At 36.6% G+C, this 21,419-nt stretch overlaps 1 protein-coding gene across 4 annotated transcripts in view; it reads left to right on the forward strand.

Annotated features, from left to right (window-relative positions):
• WASL (WASP like actin nucleation promoting factor) overlaps window positions 1-21,419 on the forward strand; it is a 55,597-nt gene that overhangs the window by 20,738 nt on the left and 13,440 nt on the right. For 3 of the 4 annotated variants that reach the window (XR_010363540.1, XM_064422238.1, XM_064422237.1), the window contains exons 2-8: window positions 4,947-5,081; window positions 6,360-6,446; window positions 6,952-7,048; window positions 11,977-12,000; window positions 16,720-16,888; window positions 19,742-19,784; window positions 20,191-20,344. Coding sequence is in view for 3 of the 4 variants with exons in the window: in XM_064422238.1 (XP_064278308.1) it covers window positions 4,947-5,081; window positions 6,360-6,446; window positions 6,952-7,048; window positions 11,977-12,000; window positions 16,720-16,888; window positions 19,742-19,784; window positions 20,191-20,344 (709 nt within the window). In the remaining variant the exon portion in view is untranslated. Of the gene's footprint in view, window positions 1-2,380; window positions 2,498-4,946; window positions 5,082-6,359; window positions 6,447-6,951; window positions 7,049-11,976; window positions 12,001-16,719; window positions 16,889-19,741; window positions 19,785-20,190; window positions 20,345-21,419 lie in introns of those variants that run through there. The other variant, XM_064422240.1, reaches the window with a different exon arrangement.

Consider the following 21,419-nt stretch of genomic DNA (forward strand, 5'->3'; position numbering starts at 1 on the left):
AACTATTCACGGTAGCTTGCTTTTTTCCCACAGAAATGTAAAAGTAGCTAATTGAGCTGAAAGTCCTCAGACTGACTTGGTGAAGAAGCTACAGCCATTGTATAGGCATGTGTTTTTTCAAGAGGTTACTCTGCTTGAAAGCAACTGCTACTACTTGCATTCTTGCATTACAGGACAAATTACTCTCTTTTTATTACATGTTTTTTCCTGGTTTTGTTTGTAAGAGGCTTTCAGGGTGTGGGAAGGATAACTTGAGAAAAGCCAGTCTGTCATGTAATTAAGTTCTGTGTGTATGCATGGTTCTGCCCCTTTATGGGAAAAAATCCATCACTCTTAAAATTAGGAAAAGGTTGAATGTTAGTGCTGGTATGTTTTCAGCAGTACTGTCATATGTAACACATAACAATACTGAACCACTAGAGAAATACGTTAAACCTAGATGCATTTGTACCAGCACCAAAATGGGAGTTAAGTACAGAGGTGATTTTGTAGCCCTTAAACTTAACTGGACAGAACTGAGCAAATAAACACTAGGCTTTTAACGCTAGGCTTCTGCTCACAAAAAAGGTATTTTGTGAGCAGAAGCTTGGCCTGGAAGACTTTGAGAGGTCACATCCAACCAAAATCATTTTATGAGCCTTTGATCTTTGCACCACAACCTGTTGTCAGCTGTATGTAAACACTGGGAAAAAACATTCAAATGGGTCTTGCTTTCTGTTCTACTGTATACTGAGGTGGCTGAATGTCTTGCAGCTTTAATCTTGCTGCCATTCTTTGTTGTGACTTTTGGCCCACTATATTTTAATGTCTGTCAGCCATAAGCCATGCATTGTCATGATTCTTTTTTGCAGTGAGATGTACCACTGTCTGGGTTGGCTTGCTTTGCTGTTTTTTGAGAAACACTTGAGTTACAGCAAGTCAAACTTGACAGGCTGCTGCAGCAAATGTTCACACCAGAAGCCGATCAAAGTACGCATCTTTCTGCTGCCCGGTCGGAAACTGTCAGTGGCTGTTGTGATCGCGTTCTGCAGATGTGTGATGATGACTGGTTGTGGCTGTGTCTTGCAGGCAGAAGGCGTTTTCGTGAGGCTTTTGTTGATACCACATATCCTGCAGTATGGGTGCAAGGGTAGGACCAGCTCTTCCAGTGAGACAGCCAGTGTACAGCTCACCACACAGGCTTGCTGCCTCGTAGCTCATCAGCTTGAGGGGTGTGACAGGTTCCTGGAATCAATGGTATGTCCTCCCGCTGGAGGTTGACTGTGGAAAAAATAGAGGGAGCTGAGCAGAGTTGGTTTTCACTTCCACGGCCCATCAGTTTTTTGGTGGACTATCTTATTTCCCCTAGGCACCTTTTCTAGAAATACAGCTATATAGAAAGGACACAGTCCTCACCAAAGCTCTTAAAAAAAGCAGTAGTGACAACTTCAAAATCCTTTCTGAAAATGAAGTAGCTACATGTCAGAAAGAAATACAATCATTATTTTGAATCAGTGGTCTGACCTACTCTGAAGAAATCTTTACATATAAAAGAACCCATACTTTTAAAAGCTGGATTCTCTTCAAGAATGCTGTGAGAAATTGAAACAATTAACTACATGAATAGGCTTCAGAATAGACAGTAAATACTCCGTAAATGCAGTAGAAATATTCAAATATGATATTTGTGTAAATGTTCTCAGATGCTGCAATTATGCAATTAAATTTGAACTTTTTAAATTTAATGGCTAGGATTCATATTGAATAGCAGTAGATGAAGTTTTATTTTCTCAAGTTTTAAATTTTGCCATAAGTCTGTGCAAATTTCAGAATGGTATGGATCATTACTTTTACCATCTTTGTTCCAGAAGCTGAATAGCAGAAAGCTTGGCACCACTGCTCTACATAATGAAAATGAACAGGGGATGAAGTAAAAGGAGTTGGATTTGATTGTCCTCCTCCCCCTGCCCCCCAAAATATACTTTGTATTTTTTTTCCTTTATTGCCCTTTTAATAAAAAAAACCTGAGTGGTATGAGAGCAAAATTTGTAACTTTATATTCTAATATGCAAAAGCCTCATTGCAGCTTGTCAACACTAGGAATTTGTACTATGCTAATGCATAAGTTAAAATGCAATTGAACTCTAAACTTGGTAGACCTCAAAACAAACCCTACTTTAGATTCAGTGAAATTGTTTTCTATCTTCTAAATCAAGCTCTACTCACAGAGTAACCAAGTATATACTAAATATGATTATGCACAATGCAGACACACTCTGTGTAATATTCTTCTTTGTACTCATGAGGTAGGCGTTGGTTCAAGGTTTTATAAGCAGTTGTCAAGTTACAGCAGTTACTGGTTTACCCAGATACTCCAGTTGGAGCTTTTGCTGTTAGATATGATAATAAGCAATATATGAGGAGCCATGTCTTGACAGAAGTCACTGTCTCCTGTGCCTTGAATTTAAGTTGTGTAATTCCTACCAAGACCACCCATTTCTGTGAGAAGTCGTGTTGGGTTAGTGAAACTGGACTTGTCTTGGAGTATTGAGCAGGTTTCTTGCAGGGGTGGAGAGATAGTTGCTCTGCTTAAATGTGAACTGTAGAATGGCCCATTTTGCTCCAGTGTGTTGTCTTGTGTCTGTCACAAGGTTATCAATTTAGCAAGTAGACAATATTGGAGAAATGAGTAGGAGAGGCTGTTAGAGAAGCAAAGATTTTGAACAAAATCTGCCTGGCTGTGTCCAAAATTAGGTCATTGCCTGTTTACAGCGTAGAGGGGAAAATGGCATCTCTTAGATGACATGAAGTTGCAGATGTAACTGTTTTGTTGTGGTGGTATGGGTAATTCTTAGGTCCCTTTCTACTTATCTGACAAGTGCAGTTATGGTTAAATTACATGTATTACTCTGCAGATTATAGGGACAGAAGTTTTACTCCACACTTCATTGTAGAGCATTTGAAGAAGCAGCTCCAAAGCACTCTTTTCATCAATCATGCTTTAACTTCTTCTGTAGGTTACCAGTAAGATTAGTAGTCAGTCTGATAACTTCTGATGAGGTGACTGCAAAAAGAATCAGAAATACATCTTGGCTTGTGAAAGTTAGCATCACAGTGCTTGGGCAAGGGTTATATAGCTTCCCTAAGGTGTAGCCATCAAGTCTGACTATATTATGTTGACTCTCTTTTAACAAAATTGAAGGGTTTTTTAATTAAAAAAAATCCAGTGAAACTTAGGTTATTCTTTTGGGGTTTTAAGCCATTTGAAAAGTATGACCATGGTGACACCAACATTTAGTAGATAATTTTATAATGCAAGAAGGCATGCCTGCATTCTAGGTATCTGCTGTTTTGGCAAGTAATCAGTGTCAATGAAGGCAAAGTAATCCTTGTGGAGCAGGTGGGGAAAGCCTAATACAGAGCCCATTATTCAGATAAGGTATAAGTCATCCAGAAAGGTCTTGAAACTGTAACAGATCTAAAACATCTGCTTAATATTTCAGATGGTATTAGTGATAAAGGAAATGGAGCTTTTTGACTGATAGTGAAATAAGTAGAGAACAAAGCAGAAAACTATTATTGTGACCCTATGTTCAAAGGGCTAACAAACTGGATTCATACAGCATAAGTCTCATCCCTATGCTAAGAAGGGCTGAGTAGGACTAGTTAATATCCATGTAAAAGTGACAAGGGTAACATTTAGTATGATTTATTTTTTTCTTGGTACAAGAGTGACATAAAACTAGTGCTGCTTCCTAAACTTCCTAAAGAGAACATAGAGGCCAAAGAAATGTGGCAAATATCTATAAAAGGATGTGCAGCATAAAGGGGCAACTGTGAAGCCATCAACACCATCTCTTAGTGTGAGAGTGAGGAGGGACAATCAACTGAAACTAGCAGGTGGCAAATGTCTAGATAAAAGGAGCTAATTATTCACACAGTTCATAAGAAAACTGTGAAACACAATCCTCTGCAGTGTTGTCATGCTCAGAATTTCACATGGGTCTGAGTGAACAGACAAATTCACAAAGGAACAATGCAGTATGTGCTGCTGACCTGGGGAGCTTTGAGCTCCAACCTACCAGTTCCTGGGGATATGCTTCCATAGTATTCTATGTATTCTTATTGCTTCTTGTATTCTTACCTTCTTCTGGCATCTGGTGCTGCTGGAGCATAGGTCCTAGGCTAGATAACCTCTGGTTTGGCCTATGACAGATCATTTAAGCTTTGTGTCCTTACGACTTGGATGTTAAATATTCTTTGAGGGCTTCCATTTTCCTTCCCTTATGGGACTCTTAAGACACATATATAATAGAAAATATGCTCAAGAATATTCTAGTGACTGAAGAAATCTGGTTTGGAATAATCTTCATCCCTTATTAAAATCTCTCCATTTGAAAACAGGACAATTTCTGGTTGCCAGCTGGGAATGAGCCTAGCTCATGTGAATTCTCAAACTGTGCCCAGGAATTTTTGGAGTTTGCTAGTTGGCATAGGTTAAAATTGTGCCAGAGACCACTTAAACAATTAAGCAATGTCTTCCAGTTGCATTCCAGTACCCAGGAGTGTGTCCAGGAACTGTGCAATTTACAGTTTCATCTTGAGTATTGTGTTTGTAGTCAGTTTGAAGTACTAAACAGACATTTCATTGAGCAGTAGGGCTACTCTGTGTGACCACCATAGTTACTGATCTGCTTCTTACTTGAAAAAATTTCTTTGCTGTTTTTCATGAAAAAGAATGATAAGTTCATTTGGGTTCTTAAGATGTCTCAATCTTGCATAGAAGTGAAAATCTAAAGCACAGGAGTGATTTGGAGTCATTTGAACCTTATGGTGTTAACTTCCTGGGAAATCAGCAAAGTTGCTGCCTAGAAGAAGGAACAAAACTAAGAGATGCTTTGGGAAAGGATCAATTATAGAATTTATGATTTTTTTCCATAAAAGTAATGGCTACCTTTTCTTTTTAGACGATGTCTTCAGCAGTTGTTCAGATATACGCAGCAGATCGCAATGCCATGTGGTCAAAGAAGTGCTGTGGTGTAGCTTGCCTTGTAAAGGACAATCCACAGAGGTCATATTTTATCAGAATATTTGACATTAAGGTAAGCATCTTTTTTTTTTTTTCCAGAGCCTTTGAGTTTGGTTGTGTTCATTCTCCACTTTGAATTCAATGAGTATAGGTTGCAGCTATGTATTCATAGAAATTCTCAAGTGGTTGTGCTTTAAGCTGTGCAATTGCAGTTGTTATCAATAGGTAATAATTACAACTTTTTCAGGTACTCTAAATTTAAACAATTTCATATATGTCATCTTTAATGGATGAAATAAATATCAATTATTCTTGCAATTCTTAGAAGCTGTCCTCTACAGATCTGATGATTCACATTAGTGGAAATTAGTATAGTGTCACTGATATGGGTAGCTGTCAAAATTCTAGCAGGTGTCACTACTTTGGATGGGTTAAAGAAATAGATCCTGTCTTACGTATGAGTGGAAACAATCCTTTTGGTCAGTGTAGTGCGTGTGAAAACTGCAGGATAAACAAGTTGTGTGTTTTGACTTTCTTGGGGGGGTGTGGTGTGGGTGGCTTTTTCTTTCATTCCCCCTCCACAAAAAATAGAGTCATACTGAAGATCTTTGTCCTATTACAATATGCCAATCAAGAGAGTGGGAACTGAGAGACAAAGTGTCCAAGATGTGTTTTCCTAACAAAAATGATGCTGCGAAACCTAAGTCCTACTGACTGTGCTGAGACTTTGGAAAGCTTCCCATTATCTCTGCAGCCAGGAAACAGCTCCTTATCTGTCAGCATTCAGTGCTTGAAGTTTCTCAGATTTGTTCAGGATTGCCAGTTAGCACTTGCATTTGACTTTGTGATTTGGTCACTTGATTGTTAAGACTCTGTCAGAAACTTCTTCCTTGGGTGCTGAACTGTAATATCATTTAAATACATGAGACTTTTTAAAAATATGAGATTTTCGTTCTCTTTAGTCAACTGTTTTCAAGTCAAGCCTGAGATAAGAGTAGGAGACTGGAAGTCTCCTTTATTGCAGTTGCTGTTTTGTCACTGTATTCTTGTGACTGGTCACTATTACTGCTCTCAGTATCACTGTTGGCAGGGTTATAGAACTTGAAAGGAGGTTTTGGAAATATCCAGGAATTTTAACAGAACCCATTGGATAGGCTTTCACAGCTCTTCCACAAGCTCTGGTGTACTTTGATTTTGATTGAGCTTGTCTATTGGCTTAATATAAGCAAGGCAGATGTTTAGCGCTATGCTGTGTCCAATTCTTAATAGGTTCTATTGTAAAAGAAGTTAAACTCTGCAATTTCATCTGAAGTTTTATAGTCTTTTCCTTTATTTGCTTTCTTCTTTTCAGGATGGAAAATTATTGTGGGAGCAGGAGCTGTACAATAACTTTGTATATAATAGTCCTAGAGGATATTTTCATACCTTTGCTGGAGATGTGAGTCTTAATGTCTTTGAATACATATTTTAAAATGCCTTTGGTTTTGAAGAGTACTTCTTTTAATATAGCTGTGGTTATTAATTCTATGAATTATTTGTAAAAGCTTATTTATTAAAGGAATTTTCATGGTATCTCAACTAGAAAATTTAATATATAGTGCGGATGCATAAAATGTGGTTTTTTATTTTCAACTTTCTTTAACGAAATTACATTTTGACTTGCAGATGATATTTATGACATATCATGTATTCTTAAAGCACAAATTTTCCTTTCCCCTCCCCTCTGATTTGAAGCTACAGGATTTTGCTCATATCTGTTAGCCGTGATCTTTAGAAACTTGTTTAGTAGACAGATGTTCCTAAGATAAAATGTTTCACTAAGACTTGGTTCCTAATTTGCAGTGATTTTTTTAGTTATACCTTTAGAAAGGTGTAAGACAATATTTAAGAAAGTCTTTAAAACATTTTCTTAGTCATGGGGGGGAAATATTAATGTTTTTCAGACATGTCAAGTTGGTCTTAATTTTGCTAATGAAGAAGAAGCTAAACTATTCCGCAAAACAGTAACAGATTTACTTGGACGACGGCAGAGAAAATCTGGTAAATATTCAAATTAATCTTAAATTCAGGCTTGTTTATGTTATTTTGGGGGGGAGGCAGGAAGCTACTGCTATGTCTGAAAGCCACTGGAGGCACTACTGCCATATTTATTTTGAAGTAATTATGCTATTAAACCGTGCTGCTTTCTCTAGTATGCAAAAGCTAGTACTTTCCTGAAACAACTCACCTTGGTGTTCTTTTCTGTAAGTGTAAGCTGAGACTCCAAGGTTGTGATTTGAAAATACAGATTGGGGGAAACAAAAATTGTAAGCTGTCATTGGGAAAACTAGAAATCTTTCTCTTAAGTTGTTTTCATATTTGAATAAACCCTCTTTTAGCCCTGGGCTGTTTATAACTGATTTGTTAAATTCAGCCCAAGTGGATTGTAACAAAAATGTTACCATCTGGTATGTCCAGTAGTTCATGAATTTTTGGCATTGATCCAGCAGTTAATAGAGAAATATCTTTTATTCAGAACTAGTGATCTTGGCTCAGGCCAAGAACAGAAGACATAATGTGCCTATACTATCCCTAGGAGCACAGGACAGCCAGTGAAGCACAGCATGCTTTTTGCCAGCTGCAAGATGCCTTGGGAATGTGCTTAGTGCTTTAAAGGCAGCTCAAGCTTCCTACAGATCTTGTCTTGGTCATTTTCCAGGGAGCCCATAAACAACTTTCCTGTCTTGACAGCCATATGTCCATGAAGGACAAAGTGATACAAAATACAGGCTTGGAACCAATAGATGTGTTCAGGCTTGCTGTAAGAGGTAGGGTGGGGTTGTGTGCGAGCTACAAGATGCGTTTTTGTAATCCATTCTGGAATTGCACTAGCAGTGCAGGGTAGGCTCCTGTAGAAGGAGGAGGCCTTCATCCTGGAGAGCTGCCCTTGCAAGTGCTCTTGCAAATGTGCATTGTCTGTATGTATTCACTTGGATTTCACCAAGGCATGGTGACTCAGGAGCAGAGCACTTGTTCCAGGAGCTTAAATGGCTTCTATAAGATTACCTCAGCTCAGAATAAGTTTGTAAAGTTTCATGAGAAGAAGGGGGAACATTAAGAAGTGGCAATTATAGTTTCTCATGCTCACATTGCAAAAGTAATTTTGCATCTACTGTTGAAGTTTTAATCTATTACGTGTGAAACGCAATGCTATAATGCACAGACATGATGTGGGAAGAAGTATATTTGCATTATTTGCCATAGCAAACTTTGTTTGAAAATAGTGGTTCAGTCAAACGTCTGTTCAGTTTTCTTCCATGTAGTGATTTTTTTCTCAGAACCAGATTAAGTTTTTCTTGTTTACTCTCTGAGCTAATACCTTTGTTTGTATGCTAAAGCTCATGTTACTTTGTGTATTGTTTTAACAAACAACTCCACCTCCCCAGACACCTGCAACTTCAAGACAGCTTTTGTTTAAAAAAGAAAATGAAATGAAAACAAAACAATAACCTTCAAAACAAAACACTTCAGGTTTTTCCTTCCTAAGAGTTGCAAACCAAGATTTTAAAACAGTTACGAGATTCCTTAGTCAAGCCACCAGATGGAGTTCTGTATTTGGCCTTGTTACTGTTTAATTGTGCTTCTAAAATAACAGGCTTTGCACTGTTCAAATCAAAGCTGATTTTCTGTTGGTGTTTATGTTTTTATTTATTTATAAATGCTTATATGAAACATATATTAATTTACATATAGATTTATATATTTATATACAAATTATACCAGAGTTGTAGATCTATAATATTAATACATCGTAATTTCTTAATCACAGAGATAATAGTCTGATAATTTTGTTGCTTTTCTGCTTTAACGGGATTTTTACTTTCATGCCTTTAAAACTACGTTTAATTTCATAGCAGTGCCACTTGAGATGCTTTAAACTCAACTAAGTACTCAATGTGATCATTTAGCTGTCTGTTGTGCCATTCAGGGCTTGCTAGACTTCTCCAGGAATCTTATGGAAAACTTATGTTGTTGAAAGGTAGCAGTAATAGCAGTTCTGGCTCACAATGCTATGGCTTGGTGCTGAGGTTAGTACACAAAATACGGTCTGACAGCTAAGAGAAGACACAACAGGGCTCTGCTCTTCCTCACTCAGCATGAAATGCACTCCAGTATACAGACAACCCCTGAGTAAGTGCATCTGGAGTTCCAGAGAGGTGAAAGTTTGGCTCCAAACAGAGAATGTACAAAAGCTTGCAAATGTACAAAATATCAAGTAGAGTGAAGGACAAAGAATATCAAGAATGAGGGACAAACTTAGAGAAGGAATTCTTGATCTGTTATCTAAATCTTTATAATAGTGCAGGGTTTCATCTAACTAAACTCTGCTTTGGGTTAGCCTTTTCATTTTGAGGGTTTTGGGTTTTTGGTTTGGGTCGTTTTGGTTTTTTTTAGTCAATTAAATTCTTAACCTTAGATTAGAAAAAAAATGCTATAATTCATTAATTTGTCTGTAGATTTACTTAAATAATCTCTTAATTTACTTCTTAAACCAACCCCAAATAGTTCCCCCAGTAAACAGGGTGAACACAGTTGTGTCTCTTCTCAGTGCTTGTCGCTGTATTACACTCTCACTTTGGGTATTGCACATAGATACCATTACTTCTTATTTCTATTATCTCGCCTCAGAAATGGTAATGTGTGTACATACACAAGTGCCTTCTCCACATGCTGAGCACTCATCCCTAAAAGGGAAACAGACACTTGTTCTTAACTGCAAGTAGTTCTTTCTGAAATAGGAGACTTCTTGACTCATTTTTATGTACTGCTTGTAGCTCATGGGTGGGATCTCTATTGACCTTCCATGAAAGTGCTTTTTTCCTTCACAAGCTTTTAGCTCCTGAGTACCTTCCTAATGGACTTCATAAGTTTCAAGGTAGATATTTCATATGGTGAGGGATTTTTTTTATTTGCTTTGGGTTTTTTTCTTTCATCTTTGGTCACAACTTTTGTTTTTGCTGCCTGGACAACAAGGACATCTCTAACCTGCTCAGCTTGCATTGAATTCAAGACTTGGCAGAGATTATTCTCATTTCCAGGAATGCTCATTGAAGGGAGCTGTGTTTTTTGTATATAGGCAGCTGCTGATACTCATCTGTTTTAGATCAGTAGGCATGTTCATCTTCAAAAACCGGAAAATCTGCCACTCTCGTCAGTTCATGTGCGCTTCAGGGACAAAAGTTCGTGCTTTCTTGTCAGCAGTGGTAACCACAGAAAAACAGAGCTAGTCTCTTTGGGCCACAAATTAATCGAGCCAGTAAAAATTACAGGAAGTGTATATAATATTTTGGGTTGTTTCCCACTATTTTTTCTCTTAAACTATTTATTATAATGAAAACTGTAAAGGATTACCATGATTTGACTCAAGGACACCTAACACTTCTATGAGTGCTTCCTGCTTTTGCCATCTTCCCATCCTCTGACAGGTGATTTGAAACCAGTCCTGCACTCTCCTTTGCTGTCTCTGAGTTGCTGACTAGAACTCTGATTATGGTCCAAAGGTTGAGTTGGGGGTTGATTTTTTTTTTTAATTTCTTTCTAGGGGACAGTACAAGGTACGGTTTTTTAAACTGAATCTTGTGGGAAGAGGGAGCATGGTACTTAGTCAAAGAGCCTCTTTTCTTTTTCTCACCTCAGACCTGATACCTTATGCTGAGGCACCCTTGCAGAGGTTTTCCACCTCTATGCCTGAAACTAACCTGCTGTGTCCTAACAATCAACAGTCTTTGGAAGGCTTGTTCATCAAAAGTTGACTCTCAATGGGTTTTGGTCACCTTCCCATGAAGGTTTGATCTTGACAGATTCCTTTATTCCTACCTGGAGATCAGCAGACTGACATGAGGCTGACTTGCCTTGCATACTTAGGATTGTATATTTTTGGGGTTTTAAGTATTCCTAGGACAAGGTCAGCACTATCTGTGGAGACACTCTCTCCCATCTTATGTTTGTGAGTCTGGAAAAATATAACAAGTTAACATATTTTCTGGGCCTTGCTGGAAAGTGAAGTGCCTGTGTACAAATTCTTATTCCACAACTCTTGGGAGCCCCTGTTAGAATATAGATACTCCAGATCCTTAGAGAGCTGTGGCTTTTGCTGTAGTGAGATGATAAACTGCTTGGCTTTATGGGTGGTGCTAAATCCAAATTTCTTAAGAGTGTGTCTATAGATGTACTGTGTATAAATATATGTACTGGGGGTGGATAGGAATTAATAGTAAGTGAGGGGAATCTCCTTTAAAGGGGAACTTACTATTATAGGCTGAGAATATTGTGGTGTAAAAATTTTACATTTTAAATCATCAAGCCAGATTCTTTATAGTCTGTGAAACACTGTGGTGCTGTGAACAGAATATCATCTTAATATCAAAGAGATTTTAGTTCTTTCCATATAGTTATCTGTTCTCACCTGTGTTATCTGTTGGATAACACAGGTGAAGTGTCTTACCCCTGTGTGTCCTATTTTTTAGGCATAAAGCAAAAATTATTTAAATTTTAGATTCTATGAGGGAACAATACTCTATAAAAGTGCTAATTACATTTCAGATAAAAATGAAAGAACAGTTTCATTCAGTGGGCATCAGAAAGCATAATGCTTCAGAAATCTTACTTTGACAGGTTGTATTTAAAACAGATTATTTTTGAATATTTCACTCTACTTCATAGTTGAAATGCCTGAAACCAAGTCAGTAGCTATTGCCTTATATGCTCCTGCTCAGTTTGTACACTTGAAATCAGTGCTTGTTATCTAAGATTGGGGGTTTTTTTGTTCTGTAATACTTTTTTTCAACTGCACAAGTAGACTTTAAGGAATTTTAATAGATTCCTAAGTTTGAGGTCAAGGTCATTGAAAGCTTCACTAGACACTAAACTTTAGAATTAATTTTTCCTGTGATACCTGTGATTAAATGGCTCTTTTTCTTTTTCAACAGAAAAAAGACGAGACCCACCAAATGGTAAGCTTTTTGCATGAATCACTGCATTTTATTTTTTCCTTCTGCTGTCATTTACTGTTTATGTATATCTTTGTTTCAGATTTGTTCAGGATAGTCATGTAGTGACAAAAAGCAGTAAACTGGAAGTTACAGTATTCTTTTTGTTTCTGTTCTTTGGCATTTGTTGTGGCTTAGCTGGCATTTCTAAAGAATGTTTCTGGAGAAGCATGTTTTGTTGCAAGTAGGAGAGAGGGCTCTTCAGCTTAAACTGAGAAAACTTTGTGGCATACATGTGCTGCTTGATCTTCAGAATATGCATGTATAGGATCACAGAACAAAGTTAGTCCATTTGCCTTAATGGCAGGTATAATAATGGATTTAATAGCATGTAATATTTCAATTTCAGTATATCTAGCTAACCATGTAACATAGTCTTGCAGGTTTATGTCATATGTTCATCAATATTAAACTCCTTTTGAATGAAGAATTATTTGAATCTCCTTGCCTCTCAAGAACTTACTAGAATGAAGATACAGGTGCCTCAGGAGATTCTCTTATTAAATTGATGGAAGAAATCAAACTATGTATTGATTTGGTACAGAACTTTTTTATCATCCATTCTGAAATCATTAAAAAGGCACATCAATGAATATCAAGTCTGGTACTCTGATTTCTGAATTCACACTGAAGTTAAAAAGGGATTTCTTTTGTTGTATTTCTTCTGTCAATGATTCAGATCATATAAGTCACAGCATATATCTGTGAGTTTGCTGTTTGAGCAATGGTAGAGTTAACTGATCTTCTGAAATCTGCTTGTGGTTTGAGGTGGTAGCCTTAAAATTTGTTCTAACCAAGTCATCCAAGCATTTCTCTGTAGGTCACCAAAACAGGTAATTCATAACTAAGCTGAATTATGGGAACTAATGATTCCTTTCATATACCCAGATAAAACCTCCCTCATATGGATTACTTCTCAAAAAATTGCTTTTTCTTTTTTTAAACATTGCATTTTGAGGAAATTCAGGCAATCATCAGTTTAGGTCAGGCATTTTTAGTGTAGATAAAACTTTGGGCTGTTAAATTTTGAAACACTCACAGTAATACCATGCATGATAGTCTTGCCAGCTTTTCTGAGCTTTCAAAAGGTTTTAACTGCTCTGCTTACCTAAAGAGCACATCCCTGATAGCAATGTCTGCAGAGCAGATGGGAATTAGAGCAGCAGTGGTGATCATGTAGTAACACCTCCCACAAAAAAAATGTAGCCTTTATCTCTCTTATAACACAAACAATTTATTGGTCTAGTTTGCTGTCCTTTAATAGAACAAGATTTAAGAAAACTAAGCCTGCAAAAGATTTTGTGCTTAAAATACTCTCCATAACTTATGCTGTAAGACTTTGGGAGCAATATTTTTCTGAGAAAAATTCTCTCATACTAAACTTGCAGTCATTATCCCTGTGCTGAATTTATCCTGTGTTCTGTGGAAGACATAGTTTTATGCTCAGTGTTTCAGATTTATAATCACTTAACATTACATACAGGTATAAGCATCTGTTTTTTAATAAACTGTTTCCTTGGGACATCCACATACTCTTTCAAAACCTATTAAAACCTTTTCTTTTTCTGATTTTATCAAATTCCATAATGCCTGGCTTCTCTGCTGGTGAGAAGTTGTGTGGCCATGTCCTCAGCAGTCACAGATTAAGATGTGGTCAGGGCATGGATTATAGCCTCAGGTTGTTACACTCTGCGCAGATTTTTCACTTCAGTATTTGGAATTAAGACTAGAGCAGATACATACTATCAGCATGTAACTGGACAAAACACCCCATACCTATTGTAGTAACAGCTGCTTTCTATTTTGCTGTCTATATGCAGTTGTTTCTCCGAAATTCTGATGGGAGGGAAAGACGCAACACCTGCTTTTTTTTGTGCTGGGTATTAATGCATTATTAGCTCTAAAACTGAAAAATGAAAACAGTCACATTTCTGTATTCATATGACCCATGGTTGAAATACTGTGAGAATTTTGTTTTACTGGGCTTGTTAGTCTGGATTTTCTGCATACATTGAAGGTTCATGGAAAAAAGCACTTGGTCTTTTGTATGACGTTTTCAATGATAGGGATTTAAGGTTTTTTTGTTTTTGTAGAATTGCAGGATTAAACTCAAATTGGCATTAACAGTTATGTAAAATGTATTAGTCTGTAATTTCCTGGGATTTGTGTTCTACTCATTTGTAATTGCTAGGTCCCTTTATGCAAATAAAGAAGAGTTAGTGTGGTTGAACTGACCTCGTAGTGGAGTACTGGATGAAAGGAGGATTTGTCAGAGTATTAGGTTTTGAGGGAATCTTGAGGAATCATGTGGCGGAATTTTGTTTCAGCTGTTAACTAGAACAGTTTGCATTTCTTGTAGAGCTGTCTGTAGTCTGGGAGAGATATCTAGAGAGGCTTTAAATAAAATACAGACTGGAATTAACATTTCAAAATGTTCTGTACAACGTTTTCTGGAGCCCCTTCTGAAGATATCACAGATATTGATAACAGTGGATGCTTAAGGCCACTGTACTGTCAGGTACTTCCTAATGATGAGCTCTATATGCCTCTCTCATCTTCGTTTATTGAGCTGTCTACACCTGCTGGGGAAGGTGCATGTGTAATGATGGGAAAAATTTTACTGGATATAAATATGGCAGTTCTAGAAGAGTACAATTCTTTCCAAGGTTCTTTTATCCCTCGTGGACATCTAAGGTCTAAACCAGATGGTAAGAAAAATTTTCATCTTTAATTTTACTGTGACCTCTTGTATGACTATTATTGTCAAGGAATCAGGCTATCAGTCCTTGTTTTTAGCTCAGCTGAATTAAACTTCCCATTTGCAAATTGCCGTTGCTTTACAGGCAACTGACCATGTTTGGTTAGTTCAGGATTTGATATACAGAAAGATGCACTTCAAAGACTGCTAAAAATTGAGAGAAGAATATCACCAGTTTACTAGTGTTATAGAGATACTTTTTTCTTTTTTAAATGTCAGTACAGCAATTGAAACTGTAAATACCAATATAGTGGGCAAAAATGGGCAGAATATAACAAAAAATGCAATAGGTGATTCAAGTGAAGATTAACTCCTAGTGTTTTATACCAAGGAGACTAAGACTGTGATTTTTAATTCATTCTGATTTTACTGAACTTCTTGTTAAGTTTAGAGTGGATAATATTAGATGATTAGTGAATTCAGTGCTAATTTTAAGTGAAACTCTTAACAATGCAAATTGTTTTGTGTAATCTTACGTGGTCAATTTATGTTTTGGTATTCTCAAAGGACATTTGTCTAGATCAAAACATTTCTAGATAAAGCATTTCTGCTTAGCAGAAAACATTTTAGAATTTCTTTCATGCAGTTTCAATGCAGTTTTTAATCCTGTCTTTTAAGACTCCTACAGAAGTGTTGTCATATGTTTTAGATTAGTTTTGTGTAGCCCAGTGTCATGTTTCTGGTTTTGTTTTTTGTCCTGGCCAGCACTAGGTGCCTCCCACTAAGGTGTTTAAATGCAGGTGTCAGCTATGTTACCTGTTGTGTTGTCTACTGGTCCTTTCTGATTTTTATATTGCACTGTGAACATAAGGCTTTTTGGTTCTTTCTGAATGCAGTTGTGAAAAAATAGTGTCAAAACAAGGTTCAAATTTATCAAAGTCTAACTATACTTTTTTTATCATCTGCCCAGTAAGACTGTGTCTTTAGTTCATTTGTTAACTACTGGCTCCTAACTCCCAGGGAGGTAGGGAATGTTTTCAAACTCTTTCTGGCAAAACTGGTTTTAAATGACTGCTTAATCTCATTCTTCCAAAATTGAAATTACTTACCCTTTTTGTAGTTTTCTTTAAAAATACTCCTGTGTATATATGTATATAATAAATGCATAAATTGCCTCTTAGTATTTGTGTACTGCTGTCACTTGCTTATGTCAGGAATTATCTTCTGTCAAAGCTAAAAAACCTGAATGGAACATATGCTAGTATGTTAGTTTGCTAGTATTACGCAAGTAATATAATACTAAGGTGCTTAAATTAGCAGGAGTATAATTCAGATGCATCTTAAATAACTGGAATAATAATTCAGAATTATTTATAATTAAGATCAAAGTTTGAGAATGTACACAAAACACAAAAACTAAAAATTGCATTTCTAGTGCTCTTTTTACTGTTTCTGCAAGCTGTTTCTTATCTGGAACTTCACTGTTTTGAAAACCTGTCAAAGAATAAGACATAAGAAATCCTGAATAGTTCCACAGATATATATTTGAAGACAGTAGTGTGTCCAGAGCAGCTTTCTGAAGCCATTGAAATGTCCAGGTTGTGTGTGTGTGATGGCAGAAAGCATTTCCACTTGCGGTTTCTTAGAGGAAAGTTCTGTCTCCTGGAAGATCAGTTTAGTGTGCTGCCCAGGTAATCAATTGCCTGCTGGCTTTCTGGGTCTAACTGTTTATGAGTCACATCTTTGATCTTATCTAGGATTGTAGCTATGTTGTATCTTAATGTGACTCATCATTCCATGTGTTCTGTGCCTGTTGCAAAAAAAAAGTTGTAGTTCAGAAAATACTCCTGTTGCTCTGCTCTAGCAATGTTTTTTTTTTTTTTAAATCAAATATCTTTCTTAGTTTGTGCATCTCCCAAAGTTTGTGGATTGAACATGGCATTGGTCAAACACAGTAGTAAAAATCCTGTACTTTACTTTCACAGGCCCAAATCTACCAATGGCAACTGTTGATATCAAAAACCCAGAAATTACAACTAACAGATTTTATACTCCGCAAGTCAACAATATTTCATATACCAAAGAAAAGAAGAAAGGAAAAACTAAAAAGAGAAGATTGACAAAGGCAGATATTGGAACTCCATCTAATTTCCAGTAAGTATGTTCTTAAGTTTGAGTTTGGTTTTGGATGGGTGGGAGTTTTGTTGCTTGCGGTGGTGGGGAGGTGATTGGCATTTTGCTTTTCAGATTTTTTTTTTTCTTTTTTTTTTTTTTTTGTGTCAGTTACGCTTGAAAATGGCCAGCTCTTGAACCTGTGTAACCTGAACTGAGTGAATGTTAGCTGGAATGCTGTGGGGTTTAAAAGGAGGTTAGCTTGTACACAGATGAGAATGTTCCTGTGGCTGTAAACAAAAAAGTAGCTTGCTATCGAAAATCAGCTTAGAAAAGACTTGAGCTGCATAGAGGTGCCTTATTAAAGTTGTCAGCTCAGTGAAGACTCATACTCAGGCTCAGTGGTCAACTCTTTAGCACTGTGCTTCCTACACCTGCACATACTTAGCTGTGCATTGTCATGTGAAATACACATTTGGGTCCTTGGGACTTGTCATAACTGCAAAAATTACTTGCCATGATTTCATCTTTGGCTTTCTGTTCACAAACTTTCTGTGCAGTAGGCTAGGACTGTATCTTGTGGTGAAAGTACAGCATACATCCTTCAGAAATTTTTCCTATTGTCATTTCTTACCTATCTTTAATTTTTTGGAGTAGTTACGATGTACCACTTTGAGCTTCACTTTCATGAAACTTAGTTGTGGTCACTTTACTCAATTAACTGTTGCTTTCCTGAACATTAATTGTTGTAATAATCTACCTTTTAAAATAAATACTTCATTTGCTGAAGCAATTTACGAACTTACAGCTTGAGTTAGTTACAGGAGAGATCAGTTTCTGTAAAGAATGAGAAAATCAGTGTGACATTTTCATGCCAAGTGAATGTCTTATTCTTTTGAAGTGGTATCTTGCGTCATTACACTGATGTGTTTTCCCAGAATATAATTCCATTAAAGTAATGTTGGCATTACTAGTTACAGTAACATTACTGCACAGTGTTTTGGGACAGTGCTCTGTAGAATGGGATAGTGGATGGAACATAAAAGAGGTGGGCTAAAACACTTCCCTGAACAGACTCTGCTTAGAAAATTCAGGCATCAACCTTGTTCTTACTGATATGAGTATCAGTGAAGTGCTGCATCTGTTAGTGTCATTTGAATGGAAAAATACAGAAAAGAAGGAGGAGGGAAACAAAAATGAAGAGTCACTGTTGTGACTGTACTGATGCAGACTTGAGCATATGTGGACAAAATTTGCATTACTCTGTCAGACCTCTGTTAGGAATTTGTGGAAGGGGTTGTGCAGCAGCATAGATATAAAATTACTTTGAAAGTTTGTTTATGATATATATCAGATTGTGACTTAGAGAAGCTGCGAGTAAGGTGATAAAATATTTAATGACATTCAAACAAAAGATACATTCCAGTATCATATAATGTAACATTAAATTGTAAATGGTGAACCTTTACAAAAGAAGTCTCTTGAAAGTCCTTTTGGCTTCAGGTCTGTTTAAGTTTCCTGTAGAGTGCAACAGCTATTTGTCATCTCACTATTTAAGATACTTTAACTGCTAATTTTGCACAAACATAAGGAGTCAGTGTGTACAAGTAATTTATCTTATTTTGAAGGGTGAAAAATAAACAAAAAATAATGCTAAAACTATGGCATATAAAACTTCAGAGTCAATTAAGTGCACTAAATTGAGTTGTATGCTCACAACCTCTTAAAAGAGCATCCCAAGTCACACAGAAGTGCACAAATATGTGGGTAAGATTGACATTAGTTTACCACAAATATAATTTACATATGCCAGGTTAATACATTGTGATCAGCCGCGAGACCCTGTTAGGAAATGCATGTCTAATTTATGTGAAGGAAGCTATATCTTAGCATTTAGAATTCTGTAAACAATTCTGGTAGTTAGTTAAAGGCATTTAAATAATTAGGCAAAACAGATTTTCCTTTTTTATGGCGTAATTTTACTTTAAACCAAACCTTTTACTTTTCTTGCTTCTTGAAATAAATAACTAGTCATAGTTATACCAAAACCAAAACTGATCAGTATTTTAATGAAGGAAACTTGTGCTGTTGATAAAAACAGACCCAAGTAAGAATACAAGGTCTGTTGTGCAAGGCACTGTTTAACAGCAGCCAAACAGTCCTGGTAATTTATCAAGTTCAGCCTAGACTGCATTGGCTACTAACAGCTGACCTGGTATTTTTTATAACTCTGAGTTGAACTTCCTGGAAACTGTATCTTCCTTCTAGAAGTCACTGTATGTGAAAAGAATGACAAAACACGGAGTCCTGGTAACATTATGGTTCTCTTTTCCATATCCAATATCAGTATTGTGAAGTAGCTTGGAGGGGCACAAAACTCATCTGTTTCTAACTGGTCATAGCATCATGTAAAATAATACTTCCACATGAAATGACTGCTTAGGAAGGTGGCAGCTGAAAACAGTCCTGACTTATCTTTGAAAGATGTGAATGGGAGAGGGGTGATACACACAGTGGCAACAGAAAGGATGAGCCTTTCCAGCTGCATGGCACTGAAAAATTTGGCAATAGCTCAAGGTCCACTTGCTATGTAAAAGCTTAACTTTCCTTAATCTCTGAATAATTCTTCCATCATTGTCCATATGCACCACAGGGTGGCATGAAACCTTCATGTTTTGCCACAGATTATAACCTAAGGAGAGAAATTCTCCATTTGGTCTTCTGGGCATAAGACAAAAAATGAAAATAAAGACATTTTACTATTCCATTCTCAAGTGGGGCACTGAGCAATAAGAATTGCTTAGAAGCTGGTATCTCTGGTGATCTTGGTGTCCTCTTATTTTAGTTAACAAGATCTTTTTTATGCTGATTAAATGGACTTTTCTGCTTTTTTAGACACATTGGACATGTTGGTTGGGATCCAAACACAGGTTTTGATGTAAGTAATTTAATAAGTTGCTGAAGACAATGATTTAAACTTTAGAGACTTTTTACATTAAAGATTTGCATTAAAGAACAAGTTAACCGTAAATTAAATAGTTATAAATTGGGATTTTATGATGTAATGTAAATAGAGAGATGTTGGAATAGAAGGGAATAGGCAAGGGGGACTGAGGTGGGAGAAAAGATTCAAAACCTTCCTGCAGGGTGCCTTTCCTGCAGGGTACTTAGTTCTCCTACAGTAGTACTTTCTGACTTGAAAAGTCAACTCAGAGACATGTACGTCACCTTGCTGTTCCTTTTAACTATATGGTTTGTGGGTGTTTTTTCCCCGTAATATGATATTTTAAAAGTATGTCCAAATTCCAAGCTACTAATGTAAAACTAATGTGTCTCACTTGCAGGTGAACAACTTAGACCCAGAACTGAAAAATCTGTTTGATCTGTGTGGAATTTCAGAGGCTCAGCTAAAAGACAAAGAAACTTCAAAGGTCATATATGATTTCATTGAAAAAACAGGAGGTGTGGAAGCTGTTAAAAATGAACTGCGCAGACAAGGTGGGATTCCTTTTACTTCCATGTAAAAATTAACAGGGTACATTTTGCCTTAAGGATTAGAGTAGAAACTGTTGATGGTGAGCAATTTTTTATTCTCTTCTCCGGGCTTCATGTCACTGCAGTTGGACTGGCTCATGTTTCCATACACTGTACATATGTAAAAACATTCAGGCATGACTTGTCACTGAGGAATAAGGATGTTTATGCCAATTAAGTAATTTCCAGTAGCACTTAGTCTGAATGCAGATCTACACAGTATATTTGATACAGCTGTTTCAGACTGTGTACGTTAAATATTTATTTATAATCTCAATCTTATAAATAAATGAAAGTGTTGGAAGACATAATGCTGTTGTCAGCTGTAGTGGTAGTAGATGGCTGGCAGGCATGTATGCTGCCCATTTATCCTGGCAGAACTCTGTAAAGAGCCTTGAAACAACTACAGACCTGCAATTTTTATATTTTTTTAAAGTTAGGTTTTTTCCGAATTTGAAATTAAAAAATACTAGTTTTGAGCATGCTTCTGCTGGAAAAAAATTCTCAAATAAGCTGCTGCCTGGCTAAACTTTAAATGTGACCTCAGCTGATGCATTATCTAGTGGAAGATAGGAAGTCAGTTTAAAATTACACTGCCAGTGTCAAACTTTCAAAAATTTGCTTAGAGCCCTTCTCAAGAGAAAAATTATCTAAGGTGAAATTATAGTGGTTTGAAAGCAGTGAGTAAGCTGTTCAGTGACTGAAGAGATACGGAATCAGGGTACAATGACTTGTTACATTTATTTCTCAGGTCCCCCTCGGTGGAGCGGTATGTACTTGTACTAAGCATATGCTTCGAAGTATTCATGCTGTTGTGTGATTTCTTTCCTAGATGACACCTTAGTCTGCACCTGTTTGTAATATTGAAAATGATGTTTGAATTTCTTAGTTAAATTGCAAACAAAACTCCCAATTATGAATTTTATTCTCAGTAAGAAATCTGTCAGTTTCTCTATAGAATCTTAACTCCTTTTAAATACTTACAAGGTTGTTGATGCCATATTGCTAACTTTAAAACTAGATTCAGGAGACTTGCCTT

This window comes from Passer domesticus, chromosome 5 (genome assembly GCF_036417665.1).
Source record: "Passer domesticus isolate bPasDom1 chromosome 5, bPasDom1.hap1, whole genome shotgun sequence".
Lineage (NCBI taxonomy): Eukaryota > Metazoa > Chordata > Aves > Passeriformes > Passeridae > Passer > Passer domesticus.